The 20,252-nt window shown below is 43.7% G+C and overlaps 1 protein-coding gene across 1 annotated transcript in view; it reads left to right on the top strand.

The window, feature by feature from the left end:
• The window catches only part of LOC100456069 (voltage-dependent R-type calcium channel subunit alpha-1E), a 338,487-nt gene that overhangs the window by 27,010 nt on the left and 291,225 nt on the right, over positions 1-20,252 (top strand). Inside the window, exons 2-3 of the mRNA XM_054524611.2 lie at positions 915-1,020; positions 1,805-1,944. Coding sequence (XP_054380586.1) covers positions 915-1,020; positions 1,805-1,944 — 246 coding nt within the window. The remainder of the gene's footprint in view (positions 1-914; positions 1,021-1,804; positions 1,945-20,252) is intronic.

Below are 20,252 nucleotides of genomic sequence, written 5' to 3'. Positions count from 1 at the left end.
AAATCCCAACATGCAGAATGACAGTGCTGGGAGCTGGCGATTCCCTCTTTCTCTTCTGAGAGTCCTTCCCACCTCCCTCGGAGCATGTGGCAAAACCTTCCTGCAGGGGTCATAGTCCTGTTTTTGAAAAGGCACAGGGAGCACCTCACCTGTTTTCAAAAACATCTAACAGAAAAAAGCCTGCATTCATTCATTGTAGTGTGGTTCTTACAGGACTGGACTTTGCTGTCCAGGATTCCAGACTCGTGATCAGTCTCTGTTTCATATAGATGCAGACACTTAGAAGAAAATAAGGTGGGACAAAGCAAGCCTTTCCTTCCCCCAGAAGTACATTGCTGAGTGGAATTTTAAAATAGAAGGAAGCTCACATGGAGAGAATTGTTTCTTTTCCAGATGCTCTTCTGTTACTCAGTGGTGCAGAGATTCTAGAAGAGAGGACTCCAGTTGTGAGCCCAGGAGAGCAATGGATTGCAGCAGCTGGATCTGTGCACAAGCGTCATTACCCAGTCCAGTGGTTTGAAGACTGGGGAGAACAAGGGGTCTGCGATGGCATTAATTATGTTTCTTCCTCCTTTCTTCTCCCTTCCATTTTCAGCCTTGGTTATTGGATTTGTTATTGAATTTACTCAGTAGCTGGAGTGTCTGCCATATGCCCAACTATATTATGTATTGGCTATATACGTTCTTTTTTTGGAGAAGATGCTTTGTGTTCAGAGACTAGGCACAAATGTTTTTGGTTTCACATGCTAAGGACCATCCACTGTCTTGCCTGCCTGCCTGCCTGTTTACAAATAAAAATCATGCAAACTGCACAGACACAATGTGGGTTGATAGAGTTGTGTGTTTATGGGCGTGGCCATCTTGGAGGCTGTGTCCCTCTCTGGTGAATTTGTTCCTTAACTCCGCTTTCCCACGCCATTTGAGTACATGATCCTGGCCACTATCATTGCCAACTGCATCGTCCTGGCCCTGGAGCAGCATCTTCCTGAGGATGACAAGACCCCCATGTCCCGAAGACTGGTATGTGCTTCCCCTCCTTCTCCCCTTTGCCCCTTTTGTCTTTCTTGGTTTCTTCTCCTCTGCTTTATCACTCTCCCATTCCCTTCCTGCCTGTGAGTTCTGGCGGGGGTTTGCTCTTTGCTGGGGGACAAGCTAATGACAGACCCCATGGGGATTCACACGGAAAAGAAGAGATTACAAACACTGTGTCTGTGCTGCGTGGTACAGAAGAAGAAAGGGCAGGCACAGGCCCATTTTCTTCCCTCCTCTTTCCTGAGGGACTTCTGACATGAGAGGAAGAGGTGGGGAGTAGAGGGGAGAGGATGAAGGATGCTCAGTGCTTGTGTGTATTTGTGGTTATGAACTTCCCAATGCTTACGTCCTTATTCTCCTTAAAGAAATGAGTCACACATCTAACGTATTCCCCCTAAAAAGAGCAGACAAATTGCCTAAAATCCACGTGTGTACTTGAGATGACGACCTTCAAGCTTCTAACTTATGTGAAGAGCAGCAAACTCCTTCAGGGCAAAGCCAGGGCCATCAGGGACCTTCCTGGGAAGGAAGTCTAACCCCTAGGTGTGACCCTCACATTGTCCATTTCTACAGCTGGCTCCCCTGGGTCTCCCTTGCCCTGTGCACTCCTGAGTCACAGACAGCCTGCAAGGGTCCCTTAGCACCCTTGCTTCCCACCTACACATGGGCAGGCCCAGCACAGACATCCAGGAAGGGCCAGGCTGTGCCTTTGCCTGTGTCTCATAAAGCACAGTCCTCTTCTCACTGGTGCTTCTGCTCCTCATCCCCACAGGAGAAGACGGAACCTTATTTCATTGGGATCTTTTGCTTTGAAGCTGGGATCAAAATTGTGGCCCTAGGGTTCATCTTCCATAAGGGCTCATACCTCCGCAATGGCTGGAATGTCATGGACTTCATCGTGGTCCTCAGTGGGTAAGTCCACTTTCTCTCTCTCTCTCTCTCTGTGTATGAAGGGGGTTGGTATTGTGAGGTGGCTGGGGGCAGGGAACCTGGGGTGGAAAGACAGCAATCTGTAGAGTAGAGGCAGAAGAAAAAGTTTGAGGCTAAGATTTCCCAGGGTGCTGGACCATAGGTCAGCCACCTCAAGAGGAGGATGAGTACTGTGTGGAGATGCGTGTGGTGTTAGGCAGAGGCCATGGGACTCTCAGCCAGGTCTGGAAGCTGCCACTTCTGGTTTTCCATTCTGTGCTTGGCTCAGTGGCTAAACACCCACTTCTCTGGGGAGGGTGACATTTCCCAATGAGCCTTTTCACCAAAGCAAGCAGCTTACCCCCGCCTGGGAGGAACCTCCGAGACAGGCCAAAAGATGTAGTCAAATGCAGCTTCTTTGGGGCGTTGGAGAAGACCCTAGCCATATTTTCTGAACTGATAATTGAGACTTGTGTTCTGACAACAGAATTTTTTATCATTTGCAGATTTATTAATAGTATAAAATCGAATCATATTAAAATGTTGGATAAATCATTCTGTGGAAATTAATATAGCCATATGACATTGGGGCTGACCCAGTGTCACAGCAGCATATATGATGGCAGTACATTTAGTTAAATATTTGATAAATCATTCTTTTGGAAATGAATGTAGTATGAGGAAGTTGGGTTGACCCAGTGCCGTTGGCAGCAAATGTGTTGGCCTTGGGAATGGTGTGACGGACAGGCCTTCCTGGGCTTTTGTGGCTTCCTGTTGGTCTTTGTGTCAGGTGGCTGTTGGTACCTGCAGGGCTGGGCACTGGGGAGTAGTCCTGTGTGGATGTGGCAGCAAGTGATGTGGTCTGGAAATTCCCTTACCCAACTGCTTGGCAGACAGAGTTCAAACCCATGAAGAAAAGAAGAGAGTGACTTAGAATGACAGGGAAGGCGAAATATTAGCTACTACTGTGATTGACCAAAAGGAAAGAGAAGAAAAGAGGAATTGTTTTCCAGGGAGGAGTCAGAGGAGGGGTGAAGGTAGATAAAGTCTTGGAAGGAAGGGTAATGGCTTGGGAATGATTACATCTATTTGTTGTCTTGTGGAATAGACAAAATACTCTTATTTTTTAACCTTTACGCCATTGGGATTATGTGAAAGAGAAAACACTGAAGATGTAATGGACTGGAATATGTAAATGGAAGCACGTAAGCAGCCAGCCCCTCAATATGGGAAATGGATAAATAGACTGAGATGACTATTCATGTTTAAAAATATCTGTTGCCTTACAAAAGGATTTTCTGGAGATTAGTTTTCTAAAAGAAAATTCTACTACATTTTAAATATGAATTAGTATATGAAGATATAGTTTCTACATAGTATTACAGAAGTATATTGGGTAATGTTGTAAATGTCCCTAAAATAAATAATGTGTGCTGTATTAGAAGAGGCCTGTATGAGAATCTGAATCATTTAGAAATGTTATGATTCTGTCTAGAAGAAAAGTGTTGTATAAGTCCCTACAGAAGAACAACAAAAAAAGAAAAGTATTGTAATGTATATATAATAAGTTTATGTAAATTCTTAGTCCTGCTCAGCTCTATATGTGGCAGAATCCATTTAAAATTTCTTGTCTAGTCCATTTATTTTTGTTGAAAATGATTATGTGTTCATTAAAGAAATATGGAAAATACAGAAAAGTCAAAAGAAGAAAAAAAAATTCACTGATTCAGAAAAATTCCTGATTGTTTTGTGGTATTTCCTTCCAGGCCTTCGATGCTAAGCAAGCTGTCTTTTAAGTGCTTGTAATTTTGCTGCTTTTTTCCCAGTATAGTATGAGCATATTACATGTTATTGCATATTTTGGTAAAAATCTGTAATGACTGATCAGCAGTTTGTTAAGTAGATGTAGACATCTTGCTTCTCATTTTTGCAATTACTTGACACTTGGATTCTTTCTGTTTTTTTGCTGTGATAAATAATTATTAAAGATGCTCCAATGTACGTCTTTTGGATGTCACATTTTATGAGACATTTTACAAGGTTGAAGAAGTACTTCTGGAGGAGTATACAGCTGTTCTGGTGTGGGGTCTGGAAACTATGATGGCTGAGAGGAGGTGGAGAAACTGGACTGTTTGACTGCATGAGAGAAGACTTCCAGCAGATGTTAATCTCTCTGTAAATAAGGGTTGCCACATAGTTGTTGAAGAGGCAGATTCATAGGCACCCATAGGGTTCTTTTGTCAGCACAGCCAAGAAGGACCCCTGGGTCCTTGCCTGCATGTGCAGGGGGTGCTCAAGAGTCAGTGTAGGTGCTGAGCTTGGCTGAGTCAGTTGTCCTCTCTGTGCTCTCTTTCCCATCCCTCACATCTTCCCTTCTTAGTGGCTCTTCAGATGTCCCTGGCTTTGTGGATTGCCTTCACAGGCCCCTGATTTCCATCTGAACTCACAGGACTTTGCTCCTGCTCCTCCTCCAGACCTACTGCTTAGCCCTCTTCTCAGCATGGACCATTCCCTTTCTCTCTCCTCAATTCATGGGTGCATGTGCTCCAGGCAAAGAGCTTGGTCCTCTTGAGATACCCGCTGAGGGGCTGAGGGTTGCGGTTCTATCTCACAGGAATGGATGATCATATTTAGTCTTACAGTCACATGATGCTCTCATCTACCACATTGTGTGGCTCTAAGATGCACGTTTTTCATGCTGGAACATTGCTGAAATCAGCCTGTGTCTTACAATAATGGCATGATATAGTTTAATTGACAGCATGTTTTTCTTTCTTAGTGCTACATAAAATTATGGGGCATCTTACAATTGTTGGGGTTGTAGATTCAATGACATGTGATACCAACCAGGGAGGCAGGCAAAGTGGACTTTAGAGATGAGTCATCTGGTACTCAAAGAGGGTAAGTTATTCGCCCAAGATCACACCTGTCTCTTAATGGCAGATGCAGGAGTCAGAATTGTGCCCTTTGATCCAGGGCTGGTGTTTTGACCCCTGCCCTGTGCAGCCTCCTTTCCAGGCCACCTGGTATCCCCCTTTGTCTTCCTGACACCTGCACCCACAGCAGTCCCTGCTGACAGCTCTTCCTTCCCACCTCATCTCCAGGTGTCACTTCCCATTTTCCCCTCTGCACAGGAGGAATGACAGGTGCTGGAGCATGACACAGTGCCTCGGGGCTGAGGCTGCACAACTTCTCAGCTCTCAGTGCTGACAGGAGGGAAGTGGGTGCTGAGGTGTCAGTCAGCTGGCTCAGTGTAAGACCTGCTCTTATTGATCTTTGCTAAGAGATGACTAGTTGGGGAGCCTGGGCTACCACATTCTGCCTGTGACCTCTGACCTCCTAAACTTTAGTGTTCTTTGGCCTATAAGTTGAGGGTGTGCATGGTTTAGAAAGCACATTTATGTACATTGCTTCATCTTGTCCTCATAATGCCATAGAAAAGACCTTGCTAGCCTCATTTTACAGATGAAGAAACCGAGGATCAGAGAAGGCACATGAATTGCTAGCAGGCACTAGATCCAGGACTTAAGCCCACATCTCCTGGCTCCAAGTTCCTTCTTTCACCGACTTTTCCCCATACTGTCAGTTACTTCACAACCCCAAGGGCCCCGTGATTCTAAGGCTCTGTGGTTGCAGGTTCCTTTAGTCCTCATGAGGCAGTGTGGGATGAGCTCAGGGAGGTATAATCAGGCAAATGTTCACTCTCAAAGGTGGGGCTTCACGTGTGAGTTGAAGGGGATGGGGCCCCATGTGTCCATCCTGAGACTTCTCTCTGTGGGCTTGGGATGAGACTCCCTGCTCTGTGGTAAAGAAGGCATGTCACTTTAACTGTCAGCATAGCATGGTTTGATGTGTAGAGAGTAGATCAGAGTTCCAGCTGATTTCTTCATTAATTGGCTTGTTTGTTCACTCATTCACTCACCCATTCATTAATTCAGTGAAACTAGTATTGTGTTGGTGAAGGCAGAAGGCAATGCTGGGACCGAGAAACGTGGACGTTATTGTATTTTCCCACCTGCTAAAAGACAGTGGAATTTGCCATTCTTTTAACACATTCTTATCTTACAGAACTTGGGATCTCTCTTGCATTGGGAACAACTCAGGCAATTTTTAAACACTTGTCAGACCACCTGGAGAATTCAAAATTAGTTGAAGTCACTATTACACATTAGTCTTAAGACTAAGTTATAAAAATATAGTACCTGGAATAGATGGGCAGATGAGAAGGGAGGATGAGAGTCAAGGGTACTCCTAAACCATGGGTAACAACAGGGAAATGAAGGTGAGGACTGTGTCTTAGATGCCCGCTCATCTCTATATGCCCAGTGCCTGGCATATAGTTGGTACTCAGTAAATGCTGATTGAATTGAATTGCTTGCCTGTCCCCAGATTCTCTTGTCTATAGGATACAAAAATGAGTGCTGGCGGAAGGCTGGGGCTGGGGTAGAGAGGGATTGTCTGTTCCCAGCCTTCCCCCTTGGCCTGGCTGAGCCAGGCAGTGTCTATGTCTCTCTCATCTCTGTCTACCTCTGCCAGGCTGCTCATATTCTGGTCACTCTATTAGGAAAATGAAAGCTGAGAGCTCAATTTCTAGGCCATTAAGCAATATTGGGCTTCCAGTCATCTGTGGTTATTTACCAGGTTGTCAGTGTTATCTCCTGAGAATTGCTTCCTGGGTGATGAGGGCAGAGTCAGCGCTGCATATTGAAGACCTAACCTCATTGAAGTGGCTGTGGATGGGGTGGGGGTTGGAGGGGTGGATAAGGAAAAAGCAGGGGTATCACATCACCTAGCGTTTACCATATAGTAAAAATGGTCATTTATTGAACCATGTGCCAAAGACCACACACACACACACACACACACACACACACACACACACACACACACAATTTCCAATCCTAAAAATGGTACCAGGAGTTGAGAATCATTAGGCTTGACTATTACCCAGTTCCATTTTACAGATGAAGAAGCCAAGGCACAGACAATTTAACTTGTCCAAATCCAAATGGTTGGTATAAGGTAAAGTCAGAATTTGAACCCAGGCCAGGTTGCCTTTAGCACATGGGCACCTTCCCTAGGCCAAGTGATGTCATTGCCTGAGACTCAGCGACAGCACCAGCTGTTCCTGTGCTGCTGGAGCAATTTAGTCTCCTTTCCCTATTTCCCTTGTGTCTCTTTGGGTTCTGGCCAAATGGAGAAAAGTGTGTTATCCCTTTCCATCTAGGAAGTCTTTGTTTTCCATTGTATGTTAAAGTATTGGTGACATTACAGAGCTAGTCTTGAGTGTTGGTAATATTGTCTATTTTCCTAAGAAAACCCCCAAATCAGCTCAAAATATGCTCTTTCCTGAGTTTTGCCAGCCTTGCATGGGAGGTGACCTGCGTTGGCTCTTCCCTTTACTGCGGAGCACATGGTGTAGACTCTGGGGAGGGGCAGGTGTGTCTGTGCCTGGCTCTTCCTCCTTCCTCTGCCAAGGTCATCACCCCAGGGCCTAGGAGGCCCCTCAAGAGCTATTGCTGAATACCCACTGTGTGCCGAGTACTGTGTTCGGTGTGGGTGGAATGGGGCCTAGTGTCTTCCACGGTGGTAGGGGCTGGAGCCACGCAACATGAGAACCTGAAAGGGTGTTCAGCCTAGCCCTGGGGCACTGGGGAAAGCTTCTTGAAAGAAGTCACATTTAAACAAGTGTAAAGGATGGATAGATGGGACTCAGCTGGGCAGGGAAGGAGAAGCGCCCTTCTGGGAGAAAGAATGCTATGTACAAATGCCCTGTGGGGGTGCGCATGGAGAGAGGCACACAGACAGACCACAGGACACTTCTGGAAGCCTGGCGGGTGGCATGGGGAGAGACCTGCAGAGGTCAGCAGGGGCCAGTCTAGGCCATTCTGAGTAGTCTGTACTTTAACCAGAGGGCAGTGGGGAGCCACGGAAGGCTTTGAGCAGGGGGTTCACTGTTTCACTCTGAGTCTGCTCTGGATGTGGCACAACTCTTTTTTCTTTTTTACCCTGGAATCAACTGGAGGAAAGCCATGGAAAAGAGTTGGAGCCGTCTCCACATCCTTAGCTGCAGTTTGGGAGAATGTGCAGAGCCAAGCAGAAAGAGGGGAGGCAGAGGAAAAGGGAGCAGGGGAGAGGAGAGCCAGGGAGTGCTGCAGTAAACCTGGGAGCTGCTGTCCTCGTCCCCAGCTTCTCACCAGTGGCACATGCAGAATGATTTAGCCTGAAGCCTGTTGGTAGGAGGATGCTATCTAGAGCTAAATATATATTGATAGGTATTTTTAGAGGGTTTTCTGTAAGGAGGCTGCCCTAATACAAGAGTTTCCTGAGCAGCTAAAGATCGAGGAAAGCAGAGTTTTCCTCAGCACTGTCTCTCTGAGGCTGAGAATGTGGGGAAAGAATTGTGAATGCAGTCCTCGGGCCCCCAGCCCAATTTGAATCCCTGTGGTAATAGTATGATATCACTGGGTATTTATATAGCATCACCAGGCCAGTGAGCCTGGAGGGATCTCAGAGACCTGTCTTTTACTTGTCCTTACTGTTCTGGGCAGGTGAAGGGGGCAGGTGAAGGAGGCAGATGGGGAGCAAGGGCAGAATGGGTAGAGGGAGGAGACATCAAGTTCTCAGAACTTGTTATTTAGGAGATGGGGAAACTGAGGCCGAGTGGAGCAAGGCAAGGGACTCAGAGATACTTAGCTGAGCTGCTAGATGACCAGATATTTATTTAGTGCCTTAATGCTAGGCACTAAACCTGGCATCAGCATTATTAATGCTGATGTTGGGGAGGTCTGCAAGCCTGTAAACCTTACCACTTTTCAGTTCTTCCTCTCAGCATCGCTGCTGGCTGCTCCTCTGACAGATCTCCACCTCCACCCTGGCTTTTTGTGCATTTCTAGCTCCACATTGGGGAGCACAGCTGCCACTTGCAGCATCTCCTTTTATCAGAACATTATTTCTGTTCCAATTGCATTTCCCCCCAGATGGGCAAATGATGGAAAAGGTAAGGTTAGAATACAGGATTTTGATTCCAGGGAGAGGTGGGCAAAAGGCAAAATGAGAAGCTTAAGGTCTCTTCTTAGCTCTGTGCTGGTGATAAACCCAGTTACTTCAGGGAGATTCCGAGTGAGAGTGCCAGTTAGTAGTTGATGGGCAGCTGAGTTGGGATTGTGCCTTGGGTGGGAGGGAATTTTTTCTCATGTATGCACTCTGTCTTTTTTCTATATTGAGATGCACCATTGGTTCACTCAACAGATATATATTGAATATACACTGTGTTCCAGATGTAAGACATTGGTGTTGAGATGGTTTCTGTTTCCTGAAAGGCTTCTTCTTGCCACCCCCACCCATTGACAGAAGCTCCATATGGACAGAACTGAGTGGGGCCTGAATTGGCTTTGATATCACCAAAGAGGAGGAAAAGCCAGAGGGAGTGAAGAAAGCTTCAAAATCCCTGGGTGGTTTGGTTTGGGACTTTATTTGTCTCCTGGCATTGCATTCATTCAGGATGATATAGGGAAAGAAATTATGGCAAGGTGCTTTCTAAGTCAGACCATTCTCCTGGGCCTGGAGCTCTCATTCGAAGGCAGTTAAACGCGTGCATTCTTGTGCTTGTGCATGAGTGTATGTGGAAGAGGGAGGTGGGGTGAAAATTCCCAGGTATGTTTTCAAAACAGAGGTGGATATGGCATAAATGCAAATTCTATAGATTTACAAGAATTGAGAATTAAAGGAACTGTTTACATTTCCATTCTGTGGTTGAAATATGTCTCCTCCTTTGGGTAGAGATTTGTGCACTTGTGTCTATGTTGTAAATATAGTCCACAGTTAAGTATAACTGTGTTGGTGTGAAATGTGAAAATGCAGCAGCACTATTTAATGTATGTGTCACTGAAGTCAGGAAATAGCAGATATAATGAGTGCAGAGTGGTTACCAAAGGGAAGGGGCAAGGGGGGGCAGAGCCAATGTTGAGAGGAAAATGAGGGCGTGCTGGTTTAAGAAAGAACGTATGAAGACAAGGTAAGGCTAAGGTTACTAAAGCTCAATTACTGAATTTTAGATCTAGGAGAATAATAAATTTGCCTAACTTTCCCTTACTTATTATTTTTTTCACAGAAGAGAAGACTAAAGTGCATGCTGCTAAGTAACTTGTCCAGGGTCTTTTAGATGGGGTGTGGTGAGCTGGGGCTTGGATCCTGTAACTCTGTTGCAGCGATGCCTTACTACCCCTGGCGATAAGAATCTGCTGCTTCTTGGTTGTATTTAGGCCATGAAGCTGGAGGTATTAAGAAATAAGATTTTCTGTTATTTGGCTGGAATATATATGTGCAACTTACATGGAAACAGAGTTTAATCTCACGGACTGAATGACTTGGGGGCTCTGGGTTCTGGTCCTGATCCTGACATACATTCTCTCTGTCATACTGGTGATGATGTTACCCATCTCAGCTTGGCTTTCCTTTATGAAACTTCATTTATGAAGTGAAGGTAAAACCTGCTGTAGCTACCTCCACCAGGTTTCATGACAAGCAAATAGGATAGTGATGATGTTGATAATGACAGCTCCCATTTAACGAGGAGCTCATGTCTTCTTTTAAATGCAGAAGCCTTCATATTCTATATTGGCACTTGCACATGTTATTTTAAATATAGAAACGTAAGGCAATACTGATATTATCTCCATTTTACAGATGAGGAAACCAAAACTCAAAGAGGCGAAGTCACTTGCTCAAGGTCAAACAGTTACTAAGGGGAGAGATTGGCACTTTAATTCTATTATCAACAATTCTAAAGTCCTTGCTATATCTAGTGTACAGCACAGCCTCCACCGCCAAAGTGTTTTGCAAAACAATAAAGCAAAATACCACATCAGTGAACAATAATGCCTTCCCTCCAGAACAGTGATATTATAAAGATAAATGTTAAAATACACATAAAGCACCCTGAGTGCCTTGAAAAAAACTAGCATATAAAAATTGAAAGTACTCAAAATACTATGGTTCTGTAGACCTCATTAAGAATGGTCATTTATCTCTATAAAACTTGCAACCACAGAAACGAATTTCACTGAAACCTGTTGCAAATTTTAAAACTATGGTAAATTTAAAAATTTCCATTAGTTATAATTTTGCCTCAAGAGAGAAGTTTACTACATATCGCACATAGGATATATCTTATTTCCTTTCAGCAGCATATCTAATTTTATCAAAATTAGCCAAATCCTGCTACAGTCATTACCCATAAGAACAACGAAGAAGTTCCAAGAGTAAAAGTTGAAACAAAGGCCTTTATTTTAAATTTTTCTAACAAGGAAAATGTTACATTTTCTAGATTTCCATGTTTTTGGTCTTCCCTTTCTTTGTCTTCTACCCTCCCCACTTCTCACAAAACGTACACAGGCCAGAGGAGTCAGCCCCTGTCGGCCCACATCTGGATGTGACCCAGGAAGGCTGACAATGCCCTCTCTCCTCCAGGAAGAATGTCCAGGCAGAGCCCTTGCACAAAAGAGGGGCTGAAAAGAAGCCTGAGGTCTGACTTCTTTCCTCTTGTCTTTCATTTCCTTCCTTCTTGGCTGCCACTCTTCTGTCAGTTGCCTGGACCTTGGTGACAGAACATTTAGGAAGGGGGCTCAGGGCCATGGCTTTTCTCCCTGGCCTCCAGCACTGGAACAGTGACTAGGAGGCAGAGTGACAAGTGTGGCTGCCTCACATGTCAGATGCATTGGAAACAATTTACATCACTGTAGGGGTCCCTGCATCTCACCTCTTCTCCACCAGCCCTCTGGGGCCCAGCTGGCCTTGGAGAGTCCTTACCTAGTCCAGGTTGGCATGACTAGCCATGGGAGAGCTCAATCTGAAATGGAACTGAAACTGACCTGGTTTGGGGTATCTTTGCTGTTGAATCTTAGTCAAAACTCTGGGTGAGGGAGATACAACCAGAAAGAAGCCCACTCAGGGCTAAGCATCCCTAATACCCGTATATGAGCTCTGAACTATGGTGTGGGGGAAAATGGACAGAGTCAGGAGAAGACAGGAGGGAAGGAAGTATAGAGGCAGCCGGTATTAGTTGAGCACATCCTGTGTTCAAACATTGTGCTGACTGCTAGGGACGCAGCACTGGATGGAGATATAGCCTCTATTCATAGCTTGCTGGCCAGCATAGAAGACAGATATTTGCTTTAATTTAATAGTGTATAACATGCTGCATAGGAGAAGAGTTAGGGTGCTAGGATAACTTTTCACTGGGACCCTAACCTAACTTGAGACCTGAAGACTGAGTTATACTTAGCTAGGATGAGACGAGAAGAGGGAAGGGGACAGGATGAGGAGAGTTCCAGGCAGAGGGTAGGACAGCTGTGCAGGGCTAGAGATGGGGGAGGCCATGGCAGGTCTGAGAAACAAAAAGAAGGCTGGAGGGGCCCACAGTGATTGTAATCTAAGAGGGATTGGAAAGCAGGCAGGGACCACATCATTCACATCATTCAGGGCCTCGTTGGCATGTCCAGGCATGTTCAGTGGGAGGCCATTGAATGGTTTGAAACAGGAAAGTGAACAGATTTGCAGGAGAGGCACGATGTCTGCAGAGAAGAAGATAGAACAAGTTGCCCAAATGACTCCATGTCTCCTCAGAATTAGGGAAATAGGATTAAAGTCCTCAGTGTCCCTTTCTTCCCTCTTGCCTCCTCCTTCCAACATCAGCCCTCAACTATAATTTTGTTTAACCTATTGGAGCTGTACCAAAACCCAGTCTACAGACCTTATAATCTAGCCAAGCACATGTTAAAGATTTGTTAACCTGCCCAGAGTAGAGACATAGTCCCTGGCCCTCTGAGATTATACTCTGAGCATCTCCTACTGATTCAAATAATGGGTAAGAATTGATGAGTATGTGGGCTTTTATTTTTTATATTCAGCAGAGAAATTATTTTAAAAATGCTTTGCTGAGAGCATTGCTATATGATTATTATGATTTTTATTTTTCTGATAGAACAATAGTCAAAAGATCAAGCCAACCCACATGCTTGTTTATGGGATGTTTCTCTTTTCCCTGTTCCCAAAGCCCATGACACATCATGATGCTGAATCTGGATCCTAACTGAACTCTGGTTAATAACCACTGTAAATATAACATTTTGTGATTTAGGGGCCCTTACATCCTTCCAGTGGGGAGCTCAAAGTGCTCTGTGAGTTGCGTTCTACCCACTCATTTGGAAGAGGGAAATAGAGAATCCCAGTTCCCTTTCCAAGTAAGTGTTGTATTCTCCGTTCTGGAGACAGGTCACCCAGATGGATCCGTCACATATGGACTCTGGTGATAGAGATGGGAAGGGAGTAAATGCTCACCCCGGTCTTTTCTCCTGCCCACTTCCATCCCACATCCCCTCTTCAGATGAGTGCAGCCAGCTCTTTAACGTGTTAGCTTCTTCCTCCCTGCTCTTCTGTTGTCCTTTTCTTAGTCTCCCTAATCCTTCCCTGTTTTCATTTTACATTCTGTTCTGAAATACAAGACTTGGGGAGTTTGAGGTAGATGCCACAGAGGGTAGTACGTGGTGTTGTGGTTGTGGTGTGTGTGAGAGACTCATTCTGACCGAGACCTTCTTAGAACTTTGTCTATTAGACTCTGACCTCCAGTCCTTCTCCAATAAGCAAATTCAAGTTTGGGGTGGGATCTCCCTACTGGGAATCTGATCAGGTCAAAGTTTGACTAGCTAGTACTGCAAATAAAGGAAGAGGAAATTCCAATGATTTCCACTCCCCCCAGCTGTGACTGGTCTGAACTCTAAGCAACAAGAAATCACCTACAAGCACTGGCTGTTTCCTGAAAAAAGTTTCCCACAAATATGTAACATAGTATATTTTGTAGTGTGTGGATGCTGTTGTGATTTATAAAATATAAATACATCTAAAAGTATTGTTGAATAGTAGTATTGTTTTCTTTTTTAATTTATTCAATATAGCATAGTGATTAAGAATTTGGGCTTCATAGACAAGCAAACCTGAATTCATATCTTTGCTCTACTGTTTACTGGTTCTGTAGTTGTGGGCAAGTGACCCAGCTTCTGTTAAGTCTCAATGTCTCCATCTACATAGAAAAAGGAATGGCTCTGGGTAATAACAATTATTTAACCATGTTGTTAAGGGGCTATAGTAATTGAAATAACTCCTCCAAGGGATGGGGTTGGTCTTGAATTTTTGACATGAAAAAGAGAGCCTCACACTTGAAAGAATGAGAATTACTAGTTCAGTGTAACTAACCCATTGATATGAAAGGAGATGAGGCCCAGAACTGCAATGTATGCCCCATTTGTCCTGTGGCTAAAGCCTGATTTTAGTCAAGCTGGTCTTCAGTCTTGTGTAGAGGTGATGGGGAAAGTAGAAGTAGAAGTTAGATACAATGCTTCACTCGTGAACAGAACAGTCTAATTGGAGTTCACGAGATATATGGCCCGTGTTTGATTTTTGGTATTTGGTAGTGGAGGTCGGGGAGTTGGGAGCAAGCAGCTGTCATCCTTTTGGGAAGCCATGCTGTCCCCAGTAGGTGACACTCCAAGTCTCTTTGCCAGTGAAGCCCCACCACCCCACACTGGTATGAGTTAGGTTGCTCATGCAGAGCCGTTTCTCAGGCATTGTTCCTAACTCTTTTCCTTTTCATAAAGTGAGAGGGCTTATGCTCATCCCTCAACCAGACTATGAAAGAGACACTCGCATTCCCAAGTGGTGGTTTTATTTTTTTATATTTTATGTTTGTATGGGAAATTGTGGATAAAGTGAAATAATTATAAATAAATGGTATCTTTCCTTTTTTAAAAAAGAGCAATCTAATTGGAATAGAATGTATGTGTGGTCCTAAGGCAGCTGGGAACAATGTGACCAGTACAGAGCTTGTTCCAGGTTGGCTGGTCCAGGCTCTAGGAGTCTCATTTTTAAAATCTAAAATACCTCTCTTGCAAGATTTATGTACTAGATTAAGCAGGGCTAGATACTCTAACGAATAACCCCCCAAATTTCAATGGGTTAACATAGTAGGTTCTCTCTTGCTCCTTGAACAGGCCAGGGTGTCCTAAACAGTGCTCCTGGCTTCCCTCCACTTGGTGAGGTAGAGACCCAGGCTCCTTCTATCTGGTAGCTATGCTGTCCTCTATGATCTCATGGTTTATGTCCCTTCAAGAGAAGTGGAAAGAAAGAGTAAGAATGAGGCATACTCCTTAAATGTATTGGTATAGAACTGATACACATTACTTCCAGTCACATCCCATTGACAAGGAGCAGCCATGTGGCTCAGCCTAGTTGCAGGTGAGACTGGGAGATCTAATCCCTAATTGGGCAGCTGCCTTCTAGCAACAACCTTACCCTGTGGAAAGGAGAGCATCAATTTTGGAGGACAGTAATGATCTCTTCATTGTCTATGTGAGTATAAATTGTCAGATGCATAGGAGTTATATAATACATGTTTTCTTCTAATTATTAGTAACATCCATTGAGTCAAGAAATATTTGCTATGTGTGTACAAAACATTTTGCTGAGTATTGAGGCTAGAAAGATAAATAATAAGATACCTGCCCCCAAGGAACTTTAAGTCTGATGTGTAGATAGTATATATAGGTAGATGATTTTCATTTGAGCTTGGCATCATTTGATCAGAAGAAAAAACTGGGAATAAATGTGCTCTACTCTGTACAATCAGCTTTCTATCTGTCCATTTATCCTCCTTTCATTGAATGGGTCCCATGTGTAAGGCCTAGTGGTGAGCAGTAGGAGGGACAGCAGTAGAGTTAAATAGGGAAGAGATGGAAGATCACTGGGAATGTGGTTTCACTTTGCCCTAATGCAGCATCTGTTGACACACTACATGCTGGTGTAACTAGCCATTGAACTGTTTTTGTCACCTCTCTTGATCAAGCTTTGAAGATAAGAATGAGAAACAATTAGTGTATTTCACATTTTTTTTTGTTTTGTTGTCATGCTTATTTTTGTCCTCTTCAAGATAGCAAAGCCTAGGGGTAGTCAGCCAGCTGAGGCTATTTATAAAATGTCCATGTTGGCCTGGATATCACTACTGGTTAACATTTGTCAAACTCTAAACTCTGTAGTCTAGTAAAACAGAGGATCAGGAGCCAGTTTCAGAGGGAAAACCAACCTTTCCATTTACTAATTTCTCTTCTATCCTTAGCCTGCACAAAGAAGGTTGAGAAATCAGAAGTTTAGTTCTGAACTGCGTACAGCTACAACAAATAGAGTCAGTAGTAAATAAATGGTTGTCACGAGTCTTTGGAGAAGGATTTATTATTGTAGCCATAGATTGGAGTGGTCCTTGAGGATGTTAATTATGTTGCTCCTTGTTGCAGTTTATGACATGGCTTCTATGTGGGGTAATTGGATCTAGGGGAGCTATCCTTTTCCATGGAAAAAGGCCAGTTTGGTCTCAGGTTTATAGCCCTAAGGAAAGGAGTTTCAGAAGGCAGTTGCCCAAATTTTTCAGCCTCCTTGATATTTCCAACGTACAATTCTGGAAAAGAGCTCCTTAATTCAGAAACTGGCCTTTGTTACAGGGATGCTAGGTCAGGAGGCAGGGAGGGGAAGAGTGGAAAAGAGAGCTGAGATTACCTAGTTATTCAGGACTGCAGACCTAATTACTAGCTGGTGTTCAGTGCTAATCACTGCATTAAACATTTCAAAGGATTTTTAAAAAATTCTTGGCAACATCCCTGTGAGCTAGGTACTATTATAATCACTACTAGATGAGGAAACCAGGGCTTAGGTGGTTTAGTAATTTCCCCATATCATGCTGCTAATAGTTAGTTGGTGGGGTCAGGATTCCAATGAGGAAGCCTGACTCCAGAGCTTAGGTTTCTGACCATGATGCTACACTGCCTTCCTAATTTATATATCTAGTGGCTGCATGGTCTGAATTTTTTTTTTTTTTTTTTTTTACCCCTGATGCATCTTAATTAACAAAAGTGAAAGGATGTATCTGTTGGTCTGGATGTCAAAATCCATCCAAGGGAATATAAAACTCACTACTTGGTTTTAGTTACTGGAAAAATGGCTTCTATTGAAGGGGATTAAGAGAATAATAGATTATTGGTTTTTCTATATCATTTTGATCTTGAAATCATTTTAGAAATATTGTCCATTTAGCCTGTTAACAATAGGTTAGAGTTATAACACAGGACAGCCTGGCAAGATGCAAGGAACAAAGGCTCTGGCATGACATAGTTCTGTATTTGAAGTCTGCTTCTGGCTTTGTGACACTGAGCAAGTTATTTAACCTCTCATCCTCAATTTCTTTATTAGGAAATGAAGGACTCAGGGTATTTCTGAGTATTTTATGAGACTAAACTGGTATGATATATGTTGAGCATTTGAAACAGTGCTCTGCACATAGTGGATTTTCAACAATAGTACCTGCTACTATTTTCTAGTTTATTGATGAGGAAAGGGAAGCATATAATGAACAAATGTATTCTCTGGGTTACTCTAGCCCCCACAAAAAACTTACCCTAGCTGGGATGAAGTTGTTGTCCTTCTATTTTCAATCTGTTGCTACTTGTGCTGGATTATGCTAGCTTCTAGAACATACTAAATCTTGAGTTAATTTCTTAGTCCATTTGGACAGCTATATCAAAAGTATCATAGACCAGGTGGCTTATAAACAACAGAAATTTATTTCTTAACATTCCGGAGACTGGGAAGTCCAAGATCAAAGCAGATTCAGTGCCTGGCAAAGGCCCTTTTCGTGGCTGCTGGACAGCTGTCTGTGTCCTCACATGGTAGAAGGGGTGAGGGAGCTCTCTGGTGTCTCTTTTATAAGGACACTAATCCCACATAAGAGCAGAGTCCTCATGACCTAATACCTTCTAAAGGCTGAACCTCCAAATATCACATTGGGGATTAGGTTTCAACATATGGATTTTGGGGATATACAAACATTCAGTCTATTACAGTGGGCTTTAGAGTCCTGGAATCACTGCATCTTTGATCTGTATTTATAGCTTAATTTATCTTGATACAGGTTTCAAAGTATAATTGAATAGCTACACTCACTTGATAATATTAAAGTAGGGCTATATCTTTAAGGCACAGTATCAGCTGGCTGTGAACAAAATGCTGGCTGATATATATGGTCTTCTTTTTCTCTCTGTATTCTTTTTTGAATTCTCATTCCAGTTCTGGTTTTAAATGTACCTTCAGTAAATAGATCCTCTTTATTTCTCTTCTAGTTCATTACTTACTTCCCATGCCTTCCTACTTATATAATCAAAATCTCATGATAATTCTATGTTGTTTGTGTTGCTTTCCAATTACTTATCTGAGTCTTCCTCTTTTGAGAGAATATAACACATTAATATTTATTGTAATAAATGGTTTGTTTTTATTCTTTTCCTTTATTTTATTTGCTATTTGTTAGACTTTATTACTGTTTCTTCATTTTTCTTCTTATTTCTTTCTGTATTAATCAGCATCTTATAAATCAGTTTTTTATAATTGTCTACTGGATTATCAGACTCTTGTGGTGGAGACCATTTTTTGTCTGTTTCATTTTACTCCCCATCTTTCCACTTCTGATATGGTTTGGTTGTGTCCCTACCCAAATCTCAACTTGAATTGTATCTCCCACAATTCCCACATGTTGTGGGAGGGACCCGGGGTGGGGGAGCGGTAATTGAATCATGGGGGCTGGTCTTTCCCATGCTATTCTTGTGATAGTGAATAAGTCTCATGAGATCTGCTGGGTTTATCAGGGGTTTCCACTTTTGCTTCTTCCTCATTTTTCTCTTCCTGCTGCCATGTAAGAAGTACCTTTCACCTCCTGCCATGATTCTGAGGCCTACCCAGCCAAGTGGAACTGGAAGTCTCATTAAACCCCTTTTTGTTCCCAGTTTCGGGTATGTTTTTATCAGCAGCATGAAAACGAACTAGTGCAGTAAATTGGTACCAGGAGAGGGGTGTTACTGAAAAGATACCTGAAAATGTGGAAGTGACTTTGGAACTGGATAACAGGCAGAGGTTGGAACAATTTGGAGGGCTCAGAAGAAGAAAGGAAAATGTGAGAAAGTTTGGAATCTCTTAGAGACTTGTTGAATGGCTTTGGCAAAAATGCTGATAGTGATAGGAACAATAAGGTCCAGGCTGTGGTTGTCTCGGGTGGAGATGAGGAACTTGTTGGGAACTGGAGCAGAGGTGGCTCTTGTTATGTTTTAGCAAAGAGACTGGTGGCCTATTGCCCCTGCCCTAGAGATCTGTGGAACTTTGAACTTGAGAGAGATGATTTAGGGTGTCTGGTGGAAGAAATTTCTTAGCAGCAAAGCATTCAAAAGGTGACTTGGGTGCTGTTAAAAGCATTCTATTTTAAAAGGGAAACAGAGCATAAAAGTTCAGAAAATTGGCAACCTGACAATGCAGTAGAGAAGAAAAACCCATTTTTTGAGGAGAAATTCATGCTGGCTGCAGAAATTTGCATAAGTAGCAAGGAGCCTAATGTTAATGCCCAAGACCATGGGGAAAATATCTCCAGGCCATGTCAGAGATCTTCATGGCAGCCCCTCCCATCACAGGCCCAGAGGCCCAGGAGGAAAAAGTGGTTTTGTGGGCTGGGCCCAGGGTCCCTGTGCTGTGTGCAGTTTAGGGACTTGGTGCCCTGTGTCCCAGCTGTTCCAGCTGTGGCTGAAAGGGGCCAATGTACAGCTCAGGCTGTGGCTTCAGAGGGTGGAAGCCCCAAGCCTTGGCAGCTTCCACATGGTGTTGAGTCTGAGGATGCACAGAAGTCAAGAATTGAGGTTTGGGAACCTCCACCTAGATTTCAGAAGATGTATGAAAATGACTGGATGCCCAGGCAGAAGTTTGCTGCAGGGGCAGGGCCCTCATGGAGAACCTCTGCTAGGGCAGTGTGGAAGGGAAATGTGGGGTTGGAGCCCCCACATGCAGTCCCTACTGGGGTACTGCCTAGTGGAATTTTGAGAAGAGGGCCACCGTCCTCCAGACCCCAGAATGGTAGATCCACTGGCAGCTTGCACTGTGAACCTGGAAAAGCCGCAGACACTCAACACCAGCCCATGAAAGCAGCCAGGAGGAAGGCTGTACTTCACAAAGCCACAGGGGTGGGGCTGCCCAAGACCATGGGAGCCTACCTTTTGCATTGGCATGTCCTGGATGTGAGACCTGGAGTCAAAGGAGATCATTCTGGAGCTTTAAAATTTGACTGCCCCACTGGATTTCGGATTTGCATGGGCCCCACAATTGTTTTGGCCAATTTTTCCCATTTGGAATGGCTGTATTCCCCCAACACCTGTACCTCCATTGTATCTGGGAAGTAA

Source organism: Pongo abelii, chromosome 1 (genome assembly GCF_028885655.2).
Source record: "Pongo abelii isolate AG06213 chromosome 1, NHGRI_mPonAbe1-v2.0_pri, whole genome shotgun sequence".
NCBI classification, from domain to species: domain Eukaryota; kingdom Metazoa; phylum Chordata; class Mammalia; order Primates; family Hominidae; genus Pongo; species Pongo abelii.
This window is presented reverse-complemented; position numbering and strand designations above follow the sequence as displayed.